The following is a 24308-nucleotide window of genomic DNA, read 5'->3' as shown; positions in this document are numbered from 1 at the left end:
ATGTATTAATTCACTCACGGACCAAGTGCCTGGAAATGAAAGCTCTACGCCAATGAATGGCGAGGAACGAGGCGAAGAATGAGCCGGTTCAGCTCGCTGCTCCGCGAGGTTTACTCGCCTCTGCGCTGAACTGAGGTTGTGGCCTGCAGCTAACAAGCTGCTGGATCGGCTGAGGTGATGACTGGCTTCACGGTTGAGGACTCACTTTCATGAACTTTAGTCATTTACATGATTTGTTGTTTTTTCTGCACACTGGGTGTCTGATGGTCTTTCAATCAGTTCTATTGGGGTTTCTTTGTTTTGTGGCTGCCTGTAAGGAGATGAATCTCAAGGTTGTATATCATATACAAACTTTGGTAATAAATGTACTTTCAGCTTTTGGTTATTGACCAAGCATTAACTTGGCGTTTCTCTCCACGAATGCCACCTGACCTGCCAAATATTCCAAGCTTTGACAGCTACTATCAAAGGCAAACTCAAGACAGAATTGACTGCCTTTTAGCTATGATGGAGGGATGAAGATTAAGGGTAAAGATTAGCTTTGTTTGTCAAGTGTGCATCAAAACTTTGAAACATACATTATTTGCATCACATCAAATCGGAGAGGACTGTGCTGGGCAAGTGTCACCACACTTCCAGCATGAACGTAGCATGCCCACAATTCACTAACCCTAACTGTACATCTTTGGTATGCAGGAGGAAACCAGAGTATCTGGAAAAAGCCCACAAGGTCATGGGTGGATGGCATGGTTATGATTGCCTTTATCAGTCAGACAATGAGTTCAAGAGTTGGGAAGTTATGTTGCAGATTTTAAAAACTCCGGTTGGGCCACATTCGGTTCCGATCGCCCCATTACAGGATGAATGTGGAGGCTTTGGAGAAGACCATAAGATATAGGAGCAGAATTAGGCCATTTGGCCCATCAAGTCTGCTCCACCATTTCATTAGGGCTGATCCAATTTTCCTCTCAGCCCCAATCACCTGCCTTCTCCCTGTAACCTTACTAATCAAAAACCTATCATCCTCCACTCTAAGTATTCCCAATGACTTGGCCTTCGCAGCCATCTGTGGCAATGGATTGTACAGATTCACCATCCTCAGGCTAAAGAAATTCCTTCTCATCTCTATTCTAAAGGAATGCCCCTCTATTCTGCTGTTGTGCTCTCTGGTCTTGGTTTCTAGGTCCTAGGTCTATTGGAAACAGCTTCTTTACATCCACTCTTTCAATTTTTGAGAAGCATCTGTGAGGAAAAGGAATTCTCAATGTGTTGGGCCAAAGCCCTGCATCAATGCTGGCAGTTCCTCTGCCCACCACAGATGCTGCTCAACCCATTGACAGACATCCCACCTCTCTCGGAAGTTCCGGGAGTCTCCCGCATTTTAATGGTGGCTCCCTGATGCCTGCAAATTATATACAATGTCACAGAAATCAATTTTTTTGAGAGTGAGTGAGCGAGAGAAAGCAAGCGAGAGCGCGAGAGAGAAAGCGAGCGAGAGCAAGCCAGTGAGAGAGAAAGCAAGAGCACGAGAGAGCGAGAGTGCGAGAGAAAAACCGAGCGAGAGCGCGAGAGTGCGAGAGAAAAACCGAGCAAGAGCGCGAGAGAGAAAGCGAGAGCGCGAGCGAGAGAGAGCGAGAGCGCGAGCATGCGCAACGGCAGTGTTCCAAAAAGAAAAGAAAGTATAAAACGTACGTCACCCCAGACTACACTCAAGTGTACCCCTGCCTAATAGGGGTCAAAAATAATGACAGTGTTGCTCGCTGCACTGTTTGCAACAGTGACTTTTCTATTGCCCATGGTGGGTTAAGACTGTAAAAGACATGTTGAGGTGAGTTCAACAGGTGTCATTTGTTCACTAGCATAGCTAACGTTATTTAAACTAGCTGGCTAGCTGCTAAGGAGCTACTCTATTGCAGGCATCCCACCTCTCCCGGAAGTCTCCTGCAAATTGATGGTGCTACCTCCCTGAAATCAGTTTTTGCAGGGTGGGATGTCTGCATTGACTTCCTCCAGCAGATTATCTGTTGCTCTCAATTCCAGCATCCACTGCCTCTTACACCTGCACATGACTGATAAACTTTGAGAGTTATTGAAATGGGCGTTCCTTCTCGAAGAGGCTCCTTGTTGTTTTACCCCTTGAGCTTGTAAAAACTAGTCCTAGTTTGGGAACACACTGTGCAGTGAGGTGCCAACAGTGCAATGTGGTGGGAGTAGACCTGGGAGTTCACAGCTCTCAGAGGCAACGCCCTAGCTCACAAGTATTTTTTGTGTGTGTCACTGCTTGACGCTGGGTTTGAAAAATTGACACTCAGAAGCAGTGGGTAGATGAACTTGATAAAGGTATGTTAAAGGATTTGTGCCACATTATCACGCAACCCAAGTTTCAGCTTTGCACTGAAGGAAACATTGTTTTACAAAGAAAGCTTCTCGCTGGCTCCTCTTTCGTTCAAGAGCTGCTGTCCACTGGCGTCATGTCTATCGGGCACTTACAGAATATACATGATGACACCCAACGACCACATATCACAGGATTTGTCATACTTCTCAGGACCGAGAACCTCCGGAGCTGTAAAGAGAAAAAAAAAATACTGAAGGTCATTGTCCCAACCACTTCCCTGTCCACTCCACCTCCAACCCACAGCCCAAACTAATCCCGAACGTTGCCATGGCTACAGTGCTGAGGAAATGACTGGCTTCGTGGCCCCATGGTCATCTGGTGGGCTGAATGCTGGGTATTTGCTGTCAATTATTATTGCCGTGCAGTGAAGAACCCTGTTTTGTAAACTATTCACACTTCAAACAGAGTGCATTGAGGTATCGTGCTGTGCAAAGGTCTTCACACTTTTATTTAGCTAGGGTGCCTAAGACATGCACAGTACTGTAGTAATTTTATATATTTGCCATCTCCTTGACTGCTTCGCTGTCAGAGGTGATGTCAGGAACATGAGAAACTGTAGAGAAGTGCTCTCAGCCCAAACCATCACAAAACATCCCTCCCTACCATCAATCATATCCATAGGAGACGCTGCCTCCAGAAGACAACGTCCATCATCAAAATCCCCACCATCCGGGCCACGCCATCTTCTCACAGATACAGGAAGCACAGTAGCCTCAAATCCCACACCACCAGGTTCAAGAACAGCAACCATTCAGTTCTTGAACCAACCCCAATCACTACAGTTTAGCAACACCATGATCAATTTGATCACTTCGCACAACAATGGGCTTTTTTTTTTGCTCTAATTGTGTTCTTTCTCATAAAAATTGCATGTAATTTGATTTATATTTTTCTTCTGATGCTCTGTGCCTGTAATGCTGCTGTGAGTAAGTTTTTCACTGCACCTGTGCAGACACGTACCTGTCATTGTTCTTCTCTCCGTGCCTTGTGGCAACTTTGCCCTTTCTTTAGCATTTGTCTGGGTTTTTTTTTTAAACAAGGCCAAGGTGCAAGCTCGCTGCCCAGCCCAGCACGGATGGAAAGCGTGCAAGGAGCCGGTCGGATTCGAACCAGGGCCACTCGCCTCGAAGTCCGGTGTGGATGCCACTACACCACCGGCCAGCGATATGAACTTGTGCAGATGACAATAAGACTAACTTTTTGACGTTGAATGTCACACTGTCAGAGAGGTGATGTCGCTCAGTAAAAAGGGACCTCTCCCTGCTGACCAGCCAATATTAAGAACAACCAATTTGACTGAACCACATTATCAGTTCCTTGTCACGTTTCTGGGATATATACTGCACAATCTAAATTGGTTTATTATTGCCAAATGTACTGAGGTGCAGTGAAGAACCCAGTTTTGCAGACCATCGATACAGATCACTACATACACAGCGCATTAAGGTACAATACTGTCTGAGACACTTAGATATAGCTAGGGTGCCTAAGACCTTTGCACAGTACTGTAGTAATTGTATGTATTGCACTGTACTGCTGCCACACAAAAAAACAAATTTCATGACATCTGTGAGTGATGATCAACCTGATTCTGATATGAGTCTCTATTGTGGATTGAGAGTGGGAAGGGGGCAGGAAAAGGGAAATCATGGTTTGGAAAAGGGGAAGGGAGAGGGGAGGGGAGTGGGAAGGGGGCAGGGAGAGGGGAATCATGGTTGGGAAAAGGAGAAGGGAGAGGGGAGGGGAGTGGGAAGGGAGCAGGAGAGGGGAATCATGGTTGGGAAAAGGGGAAGGGAGAGGGGAGGGGAGTGGGAAGGGGGCAGGGAGAGGGGAATCATGGTTGGGAAAAGGGGAAGGGAGAGGGGAGGGGAGTGGGAAGGGAGCAGGAGAGGGGAATCATGGTTGGGAAAAGGGGAAGGGAGAGGGGAGGGGAGTGGGAAGCACCAGAGAGACATTCTGTAACGATCAATAAACCGATTGTTTGGAATCAAATGACCTTGCCTGGTGTCTCAGGGATGGGTGTGTCTGCACCAGTGCCACACCCAGCCTCTGGCTCTCCTCCTCTGTCACCTGTCCCACACCCCTCCTGAGGTGCTCCACCTCACCAGTCCCAACATCCTTTCTTCCCGCCAGATTTACAAACTCACTCTCTGCTCCATGTTGACAAATACAGTGCTGTACACCCTAGCTATATATACTGTATGCACCCAAGACATTTGCATAGTACTGCAGTACGAGGGAAAACAATAACAGAATGCAGAATAAAGTGTTACAGTTACAGAGAAAGTGCAGTGCAGGCAGGTAATAAGGTAAATAACAAAGTAGGTGTTGAGAGGACAGTCTCCTTTATCGTACTAGAGAACTGTTCAATAGTCTTATAACAGCAGGGTAGAAGCTGCCCTTGAGCCTGCTGGTATGAAATTTTAGGCGTTTGTATCCTCTGCCTGCTGGGAAAGAGGAGAAGAGAGAATGTCCAACACGGACAGAGTCTTTGACAGCGTAACCTCCTGCAACCTCTGAGAGGGTTCGGATCTGTGAGCCCTTTCAACTTTGCTCCTGCCAGAAGTGTGGACAGAGTCCACTGAAGGGAGGCCTGCTCCTGTGCTGTGCTGAGCTGAGATGAGCTCTGTGCACGACTCTCTGCGGTTTCTTGTGGCCGCATGCAGAGCAGTTGCCACACCTTGCCATTCTGCACCCAGGCAGAATGCTTTTGATGGGGCTTCAGTTTAAAAACTGGTAAGAGTCGATGGGGACAAGCCAAATTTCTCCAGCCTCCTGAGGAAGTTGAGGGGTTGGTGAGCTTTCTTGGTTGTGACATCAACAATTACGTGAATGTGTGAAGAACAGGCATACAGACTATGTGAAAGCAGGAAACGATCAGCAAAACTGGACTTCATTAGCTTCAGCAGAACAGTGTAGGTTGGACCTGTTCTGGTGGTGTACTGTTTATGTTCTCTTGTCTCTACATGACAATGAATTTCAGGAACACGTTGATGATTAAAAACTGAAGCAAGCAATGAATGACGAACAGCAGAATGAGATGCAGTTTCAGCATATTTTCAGGTCTTATCAATATCGGTTTGCATCGCCGTTTGGTCTTCAAAGGGATTATTTATCTTGCAGACTCAATACCACTCCCCCTTGATCTGTATACACGTCTATGAAGTGAGCAGTTTGCTCTAGAATTGAACCTTGTGGGACACCACTACCCACTGATAACCACTCTGAAAAAAACTCCCACTTTGCTGTGTTCTTGGAAAACAGCTAGCCTTCTGCTGTTCAGATCATGCATTTCTTGCAATTTTCATGTTATACCATTATGTAAAATAGCAGTGCACAGCAATGCAGTGGCTTCAGTAACAGTACCAGTTTTAAATTCTCAGATAATGTTTCAAAGTCCCCAGTCAGGGATTTCAGTCAACCAAAAGCTCCGCAAATACAGCACATTGAATTCTTAAACAAGCTCATTGTCATCCACCCTAAGTTTCACGGCCATGAAGGTGGAAGCTACGCAGCATCTTTCCCCAAGCAGCAAGGCAGATCAATCCCACTAACCCACCAGCACTACTGATTGAGATACAGTGCAGAATAGGCCCTTCCACTCCTTCAAGCTGCACCAGGCAGCAACACCCCCCCCCCCAATTTAAAATTAGCCTCATTATGGGGCAATTTACAATGACCGATTAACCCACCAGCTGGTTCGTCTTTGGACTATGAGCATCTAGAGGAAACATGCACAGTCATGGGGAGAACGTACAGGCAGCCGCAGTAACTGAACCTGGCTCGCTGGTACCATAAGGTGTTGTGCTAAACAAACTACCGTCTTGCTCCAGCTTTTATCATTTCCTGTCAGAATCACCTCATGCACAGACAGTTCTCTGCCTAGCACCAGATTATGGACATCCAACCAATCAGAATCAGGTTCATTACCACCGGCATGTGACATGAAATTTGTGAACTTAGCAACAGCAGTTCAATGCAATACATAATATAGCAGGAAAAAAACAAAATAATAATAAATTACAGTATATGTATATCGAATAGATTAAAAATAGTGCAGAAAAACAGAAATACTACACATTAAAAAAGTGAGGTAGTGTCCAAGGGTTCAATGCCCATTTAGGAATCTGATGGCAGAGGGGAAGAAGCTGTTCCTGAATCACTGAGTGTGTGCTTTTAGGTTTCTGTATTTCCTTCCTGATGGTAGAAATGAGAAGGGAGCATGTCCTGGCTAATGGAGGACTTTAATGATGGATGTTGCCTTTCTGAGCACTGCTCTTTGAAGATGTCCTGGGTACTTTGTAGGCTAGTACCCAAGATGGAGCCGACTAAATTTACAACCCTCTGAAGCTTCTTTCAGTCCTGCGCAGTAGCCCTACTCCCCATACCAGACAGTGATGCAGCCTGTCAGAATGCTCTCTGTGGTACATCTATAGAGGTTTTTGAGTGTATTTATTGACATACCAAATCTCTTCAAACTCTTAATGAAGTATAGCCGCTGTCTTGCCTTCTTTATAACTGCATCGATATGTTGGGACCAGGTTAGATCCTCAGAGATCTTGACACCCAGGAACCTGAAACTGCTCATTCTCTTCACTTCTGATCCCTCTATGAGGACTGGTATGTGTTCCTTCGTCTTACCCTTCCTGATGTCCACAATCAGCTCTTTTGTCTTACTGACGTTGAGTGCCAGGTTGTTGCTGCGGCACCATTCCACTAGTTGGCATATCTGACTCCTGTACAACCTCTCGTCACCACCTGAGATGCAATTTCCCCCAGGATTAATAAAGTATGACTATGACTATGACTATGTATCGTCAGCAAATTTCTAGATGGTATTTGAGCTATGCCTGGCCACACCGTCATGTGTATACAGAGAATAGGGCAGTGGGCTAAGCACACACTCCTGAGGTGCACTAGTGTTGATCGTCAGTGAGGAGGATAGGGTATCACCAATCCACACAGATTGTGGTCTTCCGGTTAGGAAGTCAAAGATCCAATTGCAGAGGGAGGTACAGAGGTCCAGGTTCTGCAACTTCTCAATCAGGATTGTGGGAATGATGGTATTAAATGTTGAGCTATAGTCAATGAATATCATCCTGACGTAGGTGTTTGTGTTGTCCAGGTGGTCTAAAGCTGTGCGGCGAGCCATTGAGACTGCATCTGCTGTCGACCTATTATGGCGATAGTCAAATTGCAATGGGTCCAGGTCCTTGCTGAGGCAGGAGTTCAGTCTGGTCATGACCAACCTCTCAAAGCATTTCATCACTGTATAAAAGCTATAGTTTTTTTTTAAATTTTGTTTTCTTTCTTATTGTGTACTTCTGGTGCTCCTCAGATCCAGAGTAACAATTATTTTGTCCTCCTTTGTACTTGTGTACAGAAATGGCATTAAACAAAGTTGTATCTTGCCAGAGTTTCCCCAAAAGCACACAGCCATCAAACACTAAAATGAATATCAACTCCAGAAGGTTCTCTCTCTCCTGAGCCAATTCGTCAGAAAGACTCCCAACCGGGGGTTCGCAACCCGGGGTCCACGGACCCCTTGCTTAATGGCACAAAAAAAGGGTTGGGACCCCTGCCCCAATGAAAGGAACTAATTGTGACTTGCTCAAAGACCATCACCAAACACATTAAAAGGCCTATCATAAGAGGAACGTTTAATGACTCTAGACATCTACTCACTGGAATTTAAAAGAATGAAAGGGGATCCCGTTGAAACCTATTGAATATTGAAAGGCCTGGATAGACTGGGTGCAGAGAGGATGTTTTCAATAGTTTGGGAATCTAGCATCAGAATAGAGGGATGTCCATTTAGAACAGAAATGAAGAGGAATTTCTTTAGCCAGATGGTGATGAATCTGTGGAACTCATTGCGACAGACAACTGTGGAGGCCAAGTCGTGGAGTGTATTTAAAGCGGAGCTGATAGATTCCTGTTAAGACAGGGTGTGAAAGGTTACAGGAAGAAGGCAGGATAATAGCGTTTTGAGGAAAATAGATCAGTCATGATCAAATAGCGGAGCTGATGATCCAAATGACCTAATTCTACTCCAATGTCTTATAGAATATAGGCCTGCAGACTCTCTATACACCAGAGGTCAGGATTGAACTTGGGATTCTGGAATGTGGGATAGCAGTACTACCTATCTCTCGCTCTATCCATCTATCCATCCACCCTGAAGAGTTCTGGCCGGAAACATCGAGTGTTTATTCCCCTCCATAAATGTTGCCTCTCCTGCTGAGTTACTCCAGAGCTGTGCACGTTGCTCAAAATTTCCATCATCTGCAAATCCCATCCATCCATCAGTCTGTCTGTCCTGAAGAGCCTCGGCACAAATCGTTGACCATTATTCCCTTCCAAAGATGCTGCCTCACCTGCCCAGCTCCTCCAGCATTTTGTAAGATTTCCTGCACCTGCAGAATCTCTTGTCTGTCTACCTATCACTCTAACAGCTCTCTTTAACCTATGGATGGATCAGACTACGTAAATTCAGGGATCTTCAAGGTAATCCTATTGGACCGATTCCCTTTGCCCAATCTACCCCTCCCACACCCTCTGCAACTTCAAAACAATTCCTTTCATCCCTTTCCCAATTCAATCAAAGGGTCTTTGACCTGAAGTGATAGCTCTGCTTCTCTTTCCACAGATGCTACCCAACCCAATGATTCTGCAGCCTCCGGTGTTGGAGAAACTCCCCCGCCCCTTCTCCACAGTTCACCTCACTGAAACTGACACAGAATTCTCCATCCATCTTCCTTGAGTTTCCTAAAATCGTTTTTTTCTGCTTTTCTCCATTAGGGCTCACGGTTAACGCAACTCTATTACAGCTCAGGGCGTCAGAGTTCAGAGTTCAATTCCAGTGCTGTTTGTAAGGAATCTACACCTTCTCACCATGAATGCTTGGCTTTTCTCCAGGTGCTCTGGTTTCTTCCCACAGTCCAAAAATATTAGTTGGTTAATTGGTCATTGTAAATTGCCCTGTGATGAAGCTAGTGTTAAATAGGTGAGTTGCTGGGCGGTGTACTTCTCTAAGTAAAGGAATTTCCCAAAGATTCCCTACATCCTTCTTTTATTTTAATCAAATTCTATGAAGTATATGTCTAACCTTTATTTTCCATTACCTTTTGGTGCTTTGATTTCTCATGAAATTACAAACACTCAGTAAGTTCACAAGTCCTTTAGTTAAGAATTGTTCTGTTGTACTAGAGTCCCGAGTGCAAACATTTCTTCCATTCCAACCTGGTTATCACCGCCCTGTTATTTGTCTTCATTCAGTCAGGGCTCCTAGATTCAATACTGTTGTCCTCCGAAAGAATGATCTTTAACTTGCACGTCACGTAATGGCTGCACTCGAAGTTTCATTGTACATTCAGTCTGATTCATCGTGACATTTATAACCAAGTCCAGCCATGACTAACAAGCAGCTTCAAAGGATCTACCACATATTTCAGAAATCTCATTTCCTCATTTTGAAGGACTTCCTCACAGTCCCAAATAACATATGGGCAACTAAATCAACCAGAATTATTTGGAGGACCTAGACCCATCTTAAGTAACATCTTTGATCGGCCATCTTTGATCATATTGACCACGTTGGTTCTCCTTAACCAACTCAACTCTCCTTGCCTCATGTATTTTCCCTACATTATTCTTCTGTTTACATTCATAATCTACCCATCTATCCAATGAGCACAGCAGACAGAGGGGAACAGGTCCACATTATTTACTTGCATTTCCAGAAGGCGTTCGATAAGGTGCTGCATAAAAGACTTATCCATAAGATAAGGATGCATAGAGTTGGGGGAGGGGTGATGTATTAGCATGGATAGAGGATTGGGTAACTAACAGAAAGCAAAGACTTGGGATACATGGGTGTTACTCTGGCTGGCAATCAGTGGTGAGCGGTGTGCTGCAAGGGTTGGTGCTGGGCCCACAACTGTTCGCGATATACATTAACGATCTGGAAGAGGGGACCGAGTGTAGTGTATCTAAGTTTGCCGATGAAACTAAATTGAGTAGAAAAGCAAATTGTGCAGAGGATACGGAGAATCTGCAGAGGGATATAGATAGATTGAATGTGTGGGCAAGGGTCTGGCAGATGGAATACCTGTAACATCTTTGGAATATGGGAGAAAACCAGAACACCTGGAGGAAACTCACTCGGTCACGGAAAAAAATGAACAAATTCCTTGTAGAGAACAGTGGGAATTGTACCCCAATCGTTGGCGCTATAAAGCGTTACGCTAACCACTACACTATCGTGCTACCCAATCACGTGCTTCATCCTAATCTGTTTATTTTCAGATTGGCCAGCTTTCTGTTAGTACTGTTAAGTTCATTGTGTTCAGCAGTCCTTTTTATTTCTGATGACCTGCCCATTGCAGTGTATGCATCTTATTTCACATGATCAGTGTGCATCTAGTCCTCCCTCCTCAACACTGTTAACCTTGGGAGGCTTAAAGTTCAAAGTACATTTATTATCAAAGTACGTATACTACATACAACCATGGGATATGCCACAAAACCCAATAGAACCCATTAAAAAAGACCATCAAAACCCCAATGTGCAGAAGAAAAACAAACCGTGCAAACAATAAAACAAGCAAGTCACATTCAGAACTGAAGTTCATGAAAGTGAGATCACAGCCACAAAGCCAGTCAACACTGGAGCTGATCTAGGAACCTGAAGCCTTTTGGCACAGCTGCTGTTCAGCGCGAAGACGAGCAAACCTCACTGAGCAACAAGCTGAACGCCATCCCTCGCGTCACAAAGCACATCATCAACGGCAGATCACAAAGGAAAGGTCTAATAAGAGGTGTGATGAGGAGCATACAACTTGGATTCCACTTCCTTTTAGAAATGACATCATCTCTATTGGACCTTTGTTCAAAGTTCTTAGAATCAACGTCAACAGAAACATGACACAACCGCAACTCCACTATTGTCATTTTTCCTTGTCCCATCAGAAGACAAAGGCTCGACCTTTGCAAAAATCAACTCCTTCTGATCTCCTGTGTTGAATTTGACTGGATGAATAACAGTACCATATGCTTATTTTAGCAGTGACAGTGTTTCTGCCCTTGAGTGACATGTACAAAAAAACGTATTTTCTAAATTATGACAAGTAATTCACCCAGTCTCGAGACGCTTGAATGACTAACTGCAACAAGACTTTCGAAACAGTTTCGAAAAGTGAGCTTGTGCTGCACATAAGTTTCACTACAAGGTTTTGCCTGGTGAAGTCAGACTGGTAAACTTACCCACATAATAAGGGGTGTAGCAAGGAGTGGCTAGTGAATTATAGCTAGTAGTTTCTTTGGCAAAGCCGAAATCTGTTAGCTTTAGGACAGCGTTGGGTCGTTTGGAGGTGTACAACAGATTCTCTGGCTGAAACGAGAGAAAAAAAATTAATTTAACCATGGAAATAGTTTAAAATCCAAGTCTCTTGTTGCATGTTGTTGATGTCTGAATGAAGCTAACCGCAATCAGGACACACCACAGGCCCATTCATAACCCAGAGTAGGTGAAGGTTGCAAAACCAGAAGTGGGCGTTCGGACAGTTCAGAGAAAGCACTTTCACTTGTGATGGGATAGAGGCCAGAGCCGTGAGCAATGCCTCTGAATATCTTAGAAAAATCAACTTCCCCAGCCACCCTGAACCACGGTCTGCCGATTGGTTACAAAAAGGTGGTCACTGGACAGGTGTGACCTAGCCCAGCCAGTGGCAGGTGAGAGAGGCGGAGGGGGCAGCGAATGAAATCGAGTTCAGGTAAACTAGCCACCAACAGCGTCCAATCAGAGCTGATTTGAAAAGACTGCACTATTTTTAAATGTACAAATTGTAGTTTTCCTATTTTCCTCCAGATATGCTGTAGCTGTGAAAGGTAATATAATAGAAAGCCTTAATTCTCGCTTGTTCCATTACAATAATTAATGTGTCCATTTTCCCCTCAATTTAGGAATACTTATGGAGGCATCTTTCTCCCTGAACATCCTTTCAATGTTCTCAAACTCAAGGTAAATTTATTATCAAAGTATGTATATCTCACCATCTACTACCTTCAGAGTCATTACCTTGCAGGCATTTTCCAGGGGTGGCATGGTGGCTCAGTGGTTAAGTGCCTGCTACTGCCTGTAAGGAGTTTGTACGTTCTCCCCGCGACTTGTGGGTTTCCTCCAGATGCTCCAGTTTTCTTCCAAAGACCAAAGACATACCAGTTGGTAGGTTAATTGGTCATTGTAAATTGCCCTGTGATTAAGCTCAGGTTCAATCGGGGGATTGCTCAGCGGTGGCAGCTCAAAGGGCCGCACCGTATCTCAACGAATAAAGAAATACTAAGAAATACAATAGAACTTTTGGGATCGCTCTAAGAGCCAGCACACACTCGATGAGCTGAAGGCCTCCTTTTCCTCACAGGCATTTACCAGGGGTGGCACAGTAGCGTAGCAGTTAGCAGCAGAGGTTCCTAACCATAGACCAATGCTGTCAAGCAAGGGGTCTATAGACCAAAGGTTGGGAAACCCAGTTCTCTACGTCATAAAGAGCTTGCACATTGTGTGCTTCTCAGTTTTTGTGAGGAGTTTGTCATTGAATGTCAGGGTAGTATATGGTGACACATATGGATATTGACAATAATTTTATTTTGAACTTTGAACTGAGAGAAGGATGAAAGCTGGATCCTGTTTTCCAACAAAAACCCTTAATAACAGATATGATATATTGTCACAGACATTTAGTCTGGGAAAGGAGAGTCTAATACTACAGGGCACAGGTTTAAGAAGAGAAGGAGAAGAGCTAAAAGGTGATCCTAGAGGCAATTTTTGAGACATTTGAACAAGTACAGAGATAGGAAAGGTTTAGGGGAATGTGACCCAAATGTAGGAAAATGGGATTAACACAGATGGTTAACACAGAATCTTAACTACATTCCACAGAGGTGTGGTTGAGAGTGTGCTAACCTTTTGCATCACAACCTGGTACTCCAGCTGCAGTGCTGTCGACAAAAAAGCCTTGCAGAGGGTGGTTAGGGGAGCAGAGAAGGTTATTGGGGTCTCCCTACCTTCTGTCCAAGACCTCTTTCAGAGTCGATGCCTCCAGAAGACACGGTACATCATTAAAGACACCTCACACCCTCTCCATGAACTGTTTGTTCTCCTACCATCAGGCAAACGTTACAGCAGCATCAAAACTAAAACCACAAGGCTACTAAACAGCTTCCTCCCACAGGCAGTCAGACTGCTAAATAGCTGCTCCACCTGACTCTGCTTTGGACACTTTTAACTTGCACTGGACACTTATAACTTGATTTTAACTGACATGTGGCTGTTGTGTTTTACTATTTATTGTTATGTTTATTATTTAGTGTTGTGTTTGTTATGTTGTGATTGCACTGCTCCTGAGAAACACTGTCTCATTCTGCCCTGCAGAGCTGATGTATGGGTAGAATGACAATAAAGTTTTTTTTTTGAATCTTTGAAATCTTGGTCAGTATGGATGAGTTGGGCTGAAGGGCCTGTTTCTTTGCAGATTAACTCTATGAATCTATGAAACTGTAGCAAAACCCTCTTTGCAACAAAGGACATCATTTTATTTGGCTCCCATAACACTGGCATGATTACTTTTTACACTCACTGGCCACTTAATCAGATACGTCCTGTACCTAATAAAGTGGCCACTCAGTCCTGGTGAACGGTCTCCACCCAAAATGTCGACTGTTTACTCTTCTCCACAGATGCTGCCTGACCTGCTGAGTTCCTCCAACAATTTTGTGTGTGTGGCCACTGAGTGTATGTCCGTGGTCTTCTGCTGCAGATGCCCATCCATTTCAAGGTTCGCTGTGTTGTGTGTTCAGAGGTGCTCTTCTGCACACCGCTGTTATAACGTGTGATTATTTGAGTTACTGTTGCCTTCCTGTCAGCTTGAACCAGTCTGGCCATTCCCCTCTGACCTCTCTCATTAACAAGGCATGTTTGCCCACAGAACTGCTGCTCACTGGATTTTTTTTTGTTTTCACACCCTTCTCTGTAAACTCTAGAGACCATTGTGCATGAAAATCCCAGGAGATCAGCAGTTTCTGAGATACTCAAACCACCCTGTCTGGCACCAATAATCATTCAACGGTCAAAGTCAATTAGATCACATTTCTTCCCTTTTTTGATGCTTGGTCTGAAAAACAACTGAACACCTGACCATGTCTGCATGCTTCTATGCATTGGGTTGCTGCCACATGATTGGCTGATTAGATATTTACATTAACGAGCAGGGGTACAGGTGTACCTAATAAAGTGGCCACTCAGTGTCAACTTTGAATTAGATTTCAGATAAGATTTGCAGTTTATGATTCAGAATTTTCATTTCCAACAAAAAAAAACATGCTGCTCGAGGAATTTAGCAGGTCAAGCAGGATCTGTGGAGGCAAAGGAGAAATCAACATTATGGAATAAGACCCTGTTTCATGACATTTCATTAAATAGCTTCCAACAATATAAAAGAACACTGAATCTTTCTTTCTTACAGTAATTTTAGTCAGTCCATGTCCTCCTCTACTGCCGTGATGAGGCCACACTTGGGCTGGAGGAGCAAAGCCTTATAAGACCATAAGACAAAGGAGCAGAAGGTGGCCATTCGGCCCATCAAGTCTGCTCCGCCATTTTTTCATGAGCTGATCCATTCTCACATTTAGTCCCACTCCCCCACCTTCTCACCATAACCTTTGATGCCCTGGCTACTCAGATACCTATCAAACTCTGCCTTAAATACACCCAATGACTTGGCCTCCACTGCAGCCCGTGGCAACAAATTCCATAGATTCACCACCCTCTGGCTAAAAAAATTTCTTCACATCTCTGTTCTGAATGGGTGCCCTTCAATCCTTAAGTCATGCCCTCTCGTACTAGACTCCCCCATCATGGGAAATAACTTTGCCACCTCCACTCTGTCCATGCCTTTCAACATTTGAAATGTTTCTATGAGGTCCCCCCTCATTCTTCTAAACTCCAAGGAATACAGTCCAAGAGCGGACAATCATTCCTCATATGTTAACCCTCTCATTCCTGGAATTATTCTAGTGAATCTTCTCTGTACTCTCTTCAACGTCAGCACATCCTTTCTTCAATAAGGAGACCAAAACTGCCCACAGTACTCCAAGTGAGGTCTTACCAGCTCTTTATAGAGCCTCAACATCACATCCCTGCTCCTATACTCTATTCCTCTCGAAATGAATGCCAACATTGCATTCGCCTACTTCACCACCGACTCAACCTGGACGTTAACAAGTGTATCCTGTACGAGGACTTCCAAGTCCCGTTGCATCTCAGAACTTTGAATTCTCTCCCCATTTAAATAATAGTCTGCCCGTTTATTTCTTTTGCCAAAGTGCATAACCACATACTTCCCAACATTGTATTTCATTTGCCACTTCTTTGCCCATTCTTCCAATCTATCCAAGTCTCTCTGCAGACTCTCCGTTTCCTCAGCACTTCTGGTCCTTCCACCTATCTTCGTATCATCAGCAAACTTAGCCACAAAGCCACCTGTTCCATAATCCAAATTGTTGATGTACAATGTAAAAAGAAGCGGCCCCAACACGGGCCCCTGTGGAACACCACTGGTAACCAGCAGTCTACCAGAATAGGATCCCTTAATTCCCACGCTGTTTCCTGCCAATCAGCCAATGCCCTATCCATGTATGTAACTTTCCCATAATCCCATTATCTCTTATCTTGTTAAGCAGCCTCATGTGTGGCACATTGTCAAAGGCCTTCTGAAAATCCAAATATACAACGTCCACTGCATCTCCCTTGTCTAGCCTACTTGTAATTTCCTCAAAAAATTGTAATAGGTTTGTCAGGCAGGATTTTCCTTTAAGGAAACCATGCTGAGTTCTGCCTATCTTGTCATTTGCCTCCAGGTGCTCTGTAACCTCATCCTTGACAATCGACTCCAACAATTTCCCAACCACCGATGTCAAGCTAACAGATTAATAATTTTCTTTTTGCTTCCTTGTCCCCTTCTTAAACAGCAGAGTGACATTTGCAATCTTCCAGTCCTCCGGAACCATGCCAGAACCTATCGACTTTTGAAAGATCATCGCTAATGCCTCCGCAATCTCCACAGCTACTTCCTTCAGAACAGGGTGCATTCTATCTGGTCCGGGAGATTTATCTACCCTTAGCCTATTCAGTTTCCTGAGTACTTTCTCTGTCGTAATTGTGACTGTGCACACTTCTCTTCCCTGCCTCCCTTGAGTGTCCGGTATACTGCTGATATCTTCCTCAGTGAAGACTGATGCAAAATACTCGTTCAGTTCCTCCGCCGACTCCTTATCTCCCATCACAATTTCTCCAGCATCATTTTCTATCGGTCCTATATCTACTCTCACCTGTCTTTTACTCTTTATATACTTGAAAAAGCTTTTAGTATCCTCTTTGATTTTATTTGCTAGCTTCCTTTCATAGTTCATCTTTTCCCTCTTAATGACCTTCTTGGTTTCCTTTTGTAAGCTTTTAAAAACTTCCCAATCCTCTGTCTTCCCACTAATTTTTGCTTCCTTGTATACCCTCTCCTTTGCTTTAACTTTGGCTTTGACTTCTCTTGTCAGCCACGGTTGCATCCTTTTTCCACTCGAAAATTTCTTCTTTTTTGGAATATACCTGTCTTGCACCTTCCTTACTTCTCGCATAAACTCCAGCCACTGCTGCTCTGCCGTCTTTCCCGCTAGTGTCCCTTTCCAGTCAACTCTGGCCAGTTCCTCTCTCATGCCACTGTAATTTCCTTTACTCCACTGAAACACCGACACATCAGATTTCAGCTTCTCTTTTTCTAATTTCACAGTGAACTCAATCATGTTATGATCACTGTCTCCTAAGGGTTCCTTCACCTCAATCTCTCTAATCACCTCCGGTTCATAACACAATACCCAATCCAGTACAGCCGATCCCCTAGTGGGCTCAACAACAAGCTGTTCTAAAAAGCCATCTCGCAGACATTCTACAAATTCTCTCTCTTGAGATCCAGTGCCGACCTGATTTTCCCAATCCACTCGCATGTTAAAATCCCCCACAATTATCATAATACTGCCCTTCTGACAAGCCTTTTCTATTTCCAGTTGTAATTTGTAGTCCACATCACTGCAGCTGTTTGGAAGCCTGTATATAACTGCCATCAGGGTCCTTTTACCCCTGCGATTTCTTAGCTCAACCCATAAAGATTCTGCACCTTCCAATCCTATGTCACCTCTTTCTAGTGATTTGATATCATTTCTTACCTATAAAGTCACGCCACCCCTTCTGCCTAACTGCCTATCCTTCCGATACACTGTGCATCCTTGGACGTTCAGCTCCCAGAGACGTGCATCCTTTAGCCACGTCTCAGTGATGGCTACAATATCATACCTGCCAATCTGCAGCTGTACGACAAGATCATCCACCTTATTCCTTATGCTGTATGCATTTAAGTATAACACCTTAAGACCAGTATTTGGTACTTTTTGCTTTGATTTCACTGCAACTCATCCCAAAGGCTGCAAATTTGCCCATCATTTGCCTGTCTTTCCTGACATCTGCACTGCTCACTATCTTAGATTTATTTCTGTTTTCCCCTTCCTCTGCTCTATCATTCTGGTTCCCATCCCCCTGCCAAATTAGTTTAAACCCTCCCTAACAGCTCTATTGAACTTTCCCGCCAGGATATTGGTCCCCTTCAGGTTCAGGTGTAACCCGTCCATTTTGAACAGGTCATACTTCCCCCAGAAGAGATCCCAATTATCCAAGAATCTGAAGCCCTGCCCCCTGCACCAGTCTCTCAGCCACGCATTCATCTGCCTGATCCTACTATTCTTGCCCTCGCTAGCACGTGGCACAGGTAGCAATCCCGAGATTACTACCCTGGAGGTCCTGCTTCTCAGCTTCCTTCCTAACTCCCGGAAATCTCTCTTCCGGACCTCCTCCCTTCTCCTGTCTATGTCATTGGTACCAACATGTACCAAGACAACTGGCTGCTCGCTCCCTCACTTCAGAATATTCTGGACCCGATCCGAGACATCCCGTACCCTGGCACCTGGGAGGCAACACACCATGCGGGTATCTCTATCAGGCTCACAGAATCTCCTGTCCGTTCCCCTGACTATGGAATCCCCTATGACTACCACATTCCTCTTCTCCCTCCTTCCCTCCTGCACAACAGCACCAGGCTCAGTGCCAGAGACCCGGTCACCATGGGTGTCCCCTGTCAGGTCATCCCCCTCAACAGCATCCAGAACAAGATACGTGTTGCTGAGGGGGACAGCTACAGGGGTGCTCTCAACTATATTATATTCCTTCTGGGTAGTTTCCAATTGATGGCATGAACATCTATTTCTCGAACTTCTGGTAATTGCCCCCCACCCCTTCACCATTCCCCATTCCTGTTTCCCTCGCTCTTCTATCTTGTTACCGGCCCATCACCTCCCTCTGGGGCTCCTCCGCCTTCCCTTTCATCCCTGAGCCTCTACCTTCTCCTGTCAGATTCCGTGTTATCTCCTCCACCAATTAATTGCCTAGCTCTTTACGTCACCCCTCCCCTCTCCTGGTCTTACCTATCACTGGTCCCCTTGTGCTCCTTTCTCCCCTCCTTCCACCTCTTGCTTTGACTTCTCATCTTTTTTTTCCAGTCCTGAGGAAGGGTCTTGGACTAAAATGTCAACTGTTTCTATAGATGCTGCCTGACCTGCTGAGTTCCTCCTTGGATTTTGCCTTAGGTTTCCAACATCTGCAGGTTTTATTGTATTAGTAATTTTATATAATGCAATGTACTGGGGCTACAAAAAAAAAACAAATTTCATTGCATATGTGAGTGATGATAAACCTGATTCTGATATGGGTCTCTATTGTGGACCGAGAGTGGGAAGGGGGCAGAGACAAGGGAATCATTGTTGGAAAAAAGGGAAGGGAGATGGGAGGGGACAGGAAAACACCAGAGAGACATTCTGTAATGATCAATAAACCAATTGTTTGGAATCAAATGACCTTGCTTAGTTTCTCAGGGCTGGGTGTGTCTGCACCAGCACTATCCCCGCTGCCCCTTGCACACCTTCTCTGCCACCCGTCCGCACCCCTCCCGCGACACTCCACCCTCGCCATTCCCAGCTTCCTTTGCTCCCGCCAGATTTACAAACTCACTTTCCCCTCCAAGTTGACAACAGTAGCACTGTGCAAATACCTTAGGCACCCTAGCTATACATACGTGCCGAAGACTTTTGCACAGCACACGTATGTCACTGTACGCTATCCCGAGATGCATTTGCTTGCAGGCATTCACACCAGAACAAAGAAATGCAACAGAATTAACAATTAAAATCACATACAAAGACTGAGAGAAGACAATGTGTGCAAATACAAAAATAAATTTTATCAAGAACACGAGCTGTAGAGTCCTTGAAAGCGGCCTTGAAACTGGCCGTTAATCGAAAGTGTTTCACAATTGCTGTAATCTTGCAACATGATGTCTAACACAGCATCACTTGACACAGCTTAAAGTCAAATGTGATGTGCAACACAAGGTCAGTTTTGAAAGAACAAGAAACTACATTTCCACATTCCATGGGGGTTTCGGAACTGTTCAATGATCTGGGATAAAATTAGCTCAACGGTGAAAGTTCAAAATAAAAGCAATATATTAAGATGAAGAACTAAATGGCTAAATTGCTCTTGGAAGTCAGTCACTTTGTAAAATGAAAAGAGTGCAGTGAAAAAACTTTATTTTATTTTTTTTAAATCAAAGTACGTATACCGCATACAACCTTGTGATGTGCTTATTTGTAGGCGTTTACTGGAAAATAAAGAATAGATAAAGGAAATATAAAAATGAAACAATCCGGGCACCACAACTCCATGCTTACCCCCAGCTCAATGTCCTCCAGCCTAGGCTAGAGAATGGGTCTGAATGCGGTGGGGAAGGGTGGAAGGAGGGGGGAATGTTATGGGAGAGCAGGGGGGGGCTGCAGGGTGGTAGTGTCAGGGGAGGTTTACAAAAGATGATCTTTGACAGTTTGTCTCCGGAGATGGAAACAGAGAGATCAAGAAAGGGAAGAGAGGTGTCAGAGATGGACCAACTGAATTGAAGGGCAGGGTGGAAGTTAGGGGGAAAGTTGATCAAGTTGATTTGCTCAGTATGGGTTGTGACGAGAATACACATAAATTAAGATGTTAGTTGTCCTGGGCTGGCACCAGTGGGATCAGCAGTTGGTCTGCCACCTGTCTTCAGGAGAGAGAGATAAGGAAAACAATGGAGCAGCATTTGGAGATGTTAATGAAGGGACGGGAGAGAGTAACGGAAGGAGAGCTGTCAAGATCGGCTCCCCCTTTGAACCCTGAACTGTTTGAAGTGATGGACAGGCGATACCCCAGCAGGGGGATAAAAAGGGACAGGTTCGCTAAGGCGACACACACGACACCCCGAGGTAACAAGACCCTGGAAGCGGTGCGTCTCCCACAAGTCGGTGGGAAGTTTTGGACGGCTGGTCGCGGATCAAGCCATAGACGCTCAGGGTGGAAAGGCACGATCGGCGGGAACCTGGTGTGTGTCCACTCTTGCCTGTATGCCAGGTTCATCGCAGAGAAACGATCGTATCTGGAAATGGAGGGGGTCACGGTCCGTGACCTCAGATGACATCAAAAAGGGCTCGCCCGAAAGCTGACTGTGAAGGTCTGTGTGGAAGCCGTTTGAATATTCATTCGTTTTGCTCTCTCTCTCCTTCCCCCCACTGTCCATCGCCACGGCAACGATTACTGCAAACTGAACTGAACTAAATTGAACTGAACTTTGCGTCACTTTGAAACTGGTCATTTACAACGATAGAGCTTGATTGATCCTGTTATCTTAATTCTGTGTACATGTATGTTTATCATTGCTGAACTGTTGCATTCATTATCCTTTTGATTAGAGTACTGTGTTGCTTGTTTCTTTAATAAAACTTTCTTAGTTCTAGTAATCCAGACTCCAACTGAGTGATCCATTTCTGCTGGTTTGGCAACCTAGTTACGGGGTACGTAACAGGGTGCATGAAGCAGCACCAATGCAGTCATAAACGGAGTGGAGGAAGAGTTGGGGAGTATAACCGGGGAAGGCTTCCACCATAGACTGTTCTCTATAGCCCACGAAGAGGCAGACATAATTTGGGCCCATGAAAGTACTCATGGCTATCCTTGGGTTTAGAGAAAGTGGGAAGAGTCCAAGGAAAAATTGTTCAGGGTCAGAATCAGTTCTGCCAGACAGAGGAGGGTGGTGGTGGAGGGGGACTGGTCGGTTCTTTTGCCAAGAAAGAAGTGGAGGGCTTTGAGGCCTTCCTGGTGGGGAATAGAAGTGTATTGGAATTGAACATCCATGGCAAAGATGAGGCAGTCAGGGCCAGGGAATCGGAAGTTGCAGAGAAAATTGAGGATATGAGAAATAACGTGGATGTAGTAGTTTTGATTGCTGCCAGTAAGGCGTCACTGTGTTAAACTGAAAGGATTTACTACTAAGCAGATTTTAGCAGAGATACGAACCAGTGATTGAGGTGGTCAGTTATCAGGCAGGGAGCAATGACAGTAGTCTCAGGTAACAACTTTGCTTGTGGTTTACTGAGTTACAGGTTGAGGTAGTTCAATGTATTTGCTAAACTGCCACATACAAGATCTAGGCCCAGGAGATTAGAGGTGATACTGCAGCATGTATTGAGAACCATTTAACAGACAGACGAGAAAAATCAGCATGAATATGTAAGCAGGTTTAACCAGAGCAGATGGTCAGACACTACATTGATTGGCCTTATCTCAAGCAATAACGAGGTGGCCTCCAGGGAAGAAGTCACCTCTCTGATACAGTGGTGTCAAGAAAACAACCTCTCCTGCAAAGACAAAGGAGCTGGTTGTGGATTACAGGAGGAATGGAGACGGGCTAACCCCTATTGAAATCAATGGATCTGGGGTTGAGAGGGTAAACAGCTTCAGGTTCCTCAGCATCCACATCCACCAAGGATCTCATGTGATCTGTACACACCTGCTGTGTGGTGAAAAAGGCACAACAGCTCCTCTTTCACCTCAGATAGTTGAGGAAGTTTGGTATGGGACCCCAAATCCTAAGAACTTTCTACAGGGGCACAATTGAGAGCATCCTGACTGGCTGCATCACTGCCTGGTATGGGAACTGTATTTCCCTCAATTGCAGGACTCTGCAGAGAGTGGTGCAGGCAGCCCAGCACATCTGTAAACACAAAATAATCTGCAGATGCTGTGATCAAAGCAACACTTTCAGTACGCTGGATGAACTCAGCAGGTCGGGCAGCATCAGTTAGAAACGATGAGTCGATGTTTCGGGCTGGAACCCTTCGTCAGGACTGAAGAATGAAAGATGGGGAAGGATTTGAAGAATGCTTGTAGCTTCAGTTGAAAGACCAGTAATTTGAAAGACAAAGGAGTGGGGGTGGGGAAGCAGGGATGTCATAGGCAGGAAAACAATGGGTAGTAGAAGAAGAAGGAGCAACCATGAGGGAGGTGATAGGCAGCTGGGGGAGGGGGCAGAGTGAAATAGGGACAGAGGAAGGGAGAGGGAGGGAATTACCAGAAGTTGGAGAATTCTATGTTCATACCAAGGGGCTGGAGACTACCTAGACGGTATATGAGGTGTTGCTCCTCCAACCTGAATTTAGCCTCATCATGGCAGTAGAAGAGGCCATGTATGGACATATCTGAACGGGAATGGGAAGCAGAGCTGAAGTGGGTGGCTACCGGGAGATCCTGTCTGTAGTGGCGGAAGGAGTGGAAGTGCTCGACGAAGCGGTCCCCCCGCGCATCTGTAGTTGTGAGCTTCCCATGATTCAGGACATTTACAAAGATGGGTGTGTAAATAGGGCCCAAAGGATCATTGGGGACCCAAGTCATCCCAACCACAATCTATTCCAGCTGCTACCATCCAGGAAGCAGTATCGCAGCATGTCAGCCAGGACCAGCAGGCTCCGGGACAGCTTCTTCCACCAGTCCATCAGACTGATGAACTCACGCTGATTTAAGTGTAATCTAAATTACATTGACTGTTCTATTTATTATAAGTTACTGTGATTGCACATTTAGATGGAGACGTAAAGATTTTTACTCCTCATGTATGTGAAGGATGTAAGAAATAAAGTCAATTCAGTCATACTCTTAGATGATCCCAGAAATGAAAGGGTTAATGTATTATGAGCGTTTGATGACTCTGGGCTTGTACTCGCTGGAGTTTAGGAGAATGAGGCAGGATCAAATATTGAAAGGCTTAGAGACAGTGAACATGGAGAGGAGTGGGGGTCTCGGAACAGAAGGCAGAGCCTCAGAGTACAAGGGTGTCCCTTTAGAACAGAGATCAGGTGGAATTTCTTTAGCCAGACGGTGGTGAATCTGTGGAATTCGTTGCCACAGATGGCTGTGGAGGCCAAGTCATTGGGTATATTTAAAATGGAGGTTGATAGGTTTTTGATTAGTCAGGGCAGCAACGGTTGCAGGGAAGGCTGGAGAATGGGGTTGAGAGGGATAATAAATCAGTCATGATTGAACAGAGGAGCACTTGATAAGCCAAATAGCCTAATTCTGCTCCTACGTCTTACAATCTTATTGGCCAACACTCAAGAAAACAAACATTACTAACGCTATACGGTTAGGAAGAAAAGGCAAGAGCGAGGAGAAAGGGAAATGTTTCTGCAGGGATATCATCAGGTAGCAGGACCAGACACAGGTGACAAGTGCGGACAAGTGTGCTGTCGTTGAGCCTTGTCAGGAGAGGTTTTAAAAACAAAGCAGATTAGACGCAAGAAAGACGGGATAAAAAGCTCAAATCATTTCACCGCTCTGATCAGCAACCCCTACACTCAGACGACGATTGAGCAGGTCGAGCGGTATCTGTGAAGGACGATACCG

The 24308-nt window shown here is 45.0% G+C and overlaps 1 protein-coding gene across 1 annotated transcript in view; it reads right to left on the bottom strand.

Annotated features, from left to right (window-relative positions):
- Window positions 1-24308, bottom strand: part of LOC140210114 (MAP kinase-activated protein kinase 2) — a 221626-nt gene that overhangs the window by 16297 nt on the left and 181021 nt on the right. Inside the window, exons 5-6 of the mRNA XM_072278959.1 lie at window positions 11663-11789; window positions 2491-2566 (exon numbers count right to left, since the gene is read on the bottom strand). Of these exons, the coding sequence (XP_072135060.1) occupies window positions 2491-2566; window positions 11663-11789 (203 nt within the window). The remainder of the gene's footprint in view (window positions 1-2490; window positions 2567-11662; window positions 11790-24308) is intronic.

The sequence above is a fragment of the Mobula birostris genome, chromosome 14 (assembly GCF_030028105.1).
Source record: "Mobula birostris isolate sMobBir1 chromosome 14, sMobBir1.hap1, whole genome shotgun sequence".
Taxonomy (NCBI): domain Eukaryota; kingdom Metazoa; phylum Chordata; class Chondrichthyes; order Myliobatiformes; family Myliobatidae; genus Mobula; species Mobula birostris.
This window is presented reverse-complemented; position numbering and strand designations above follow the sequence as displayed.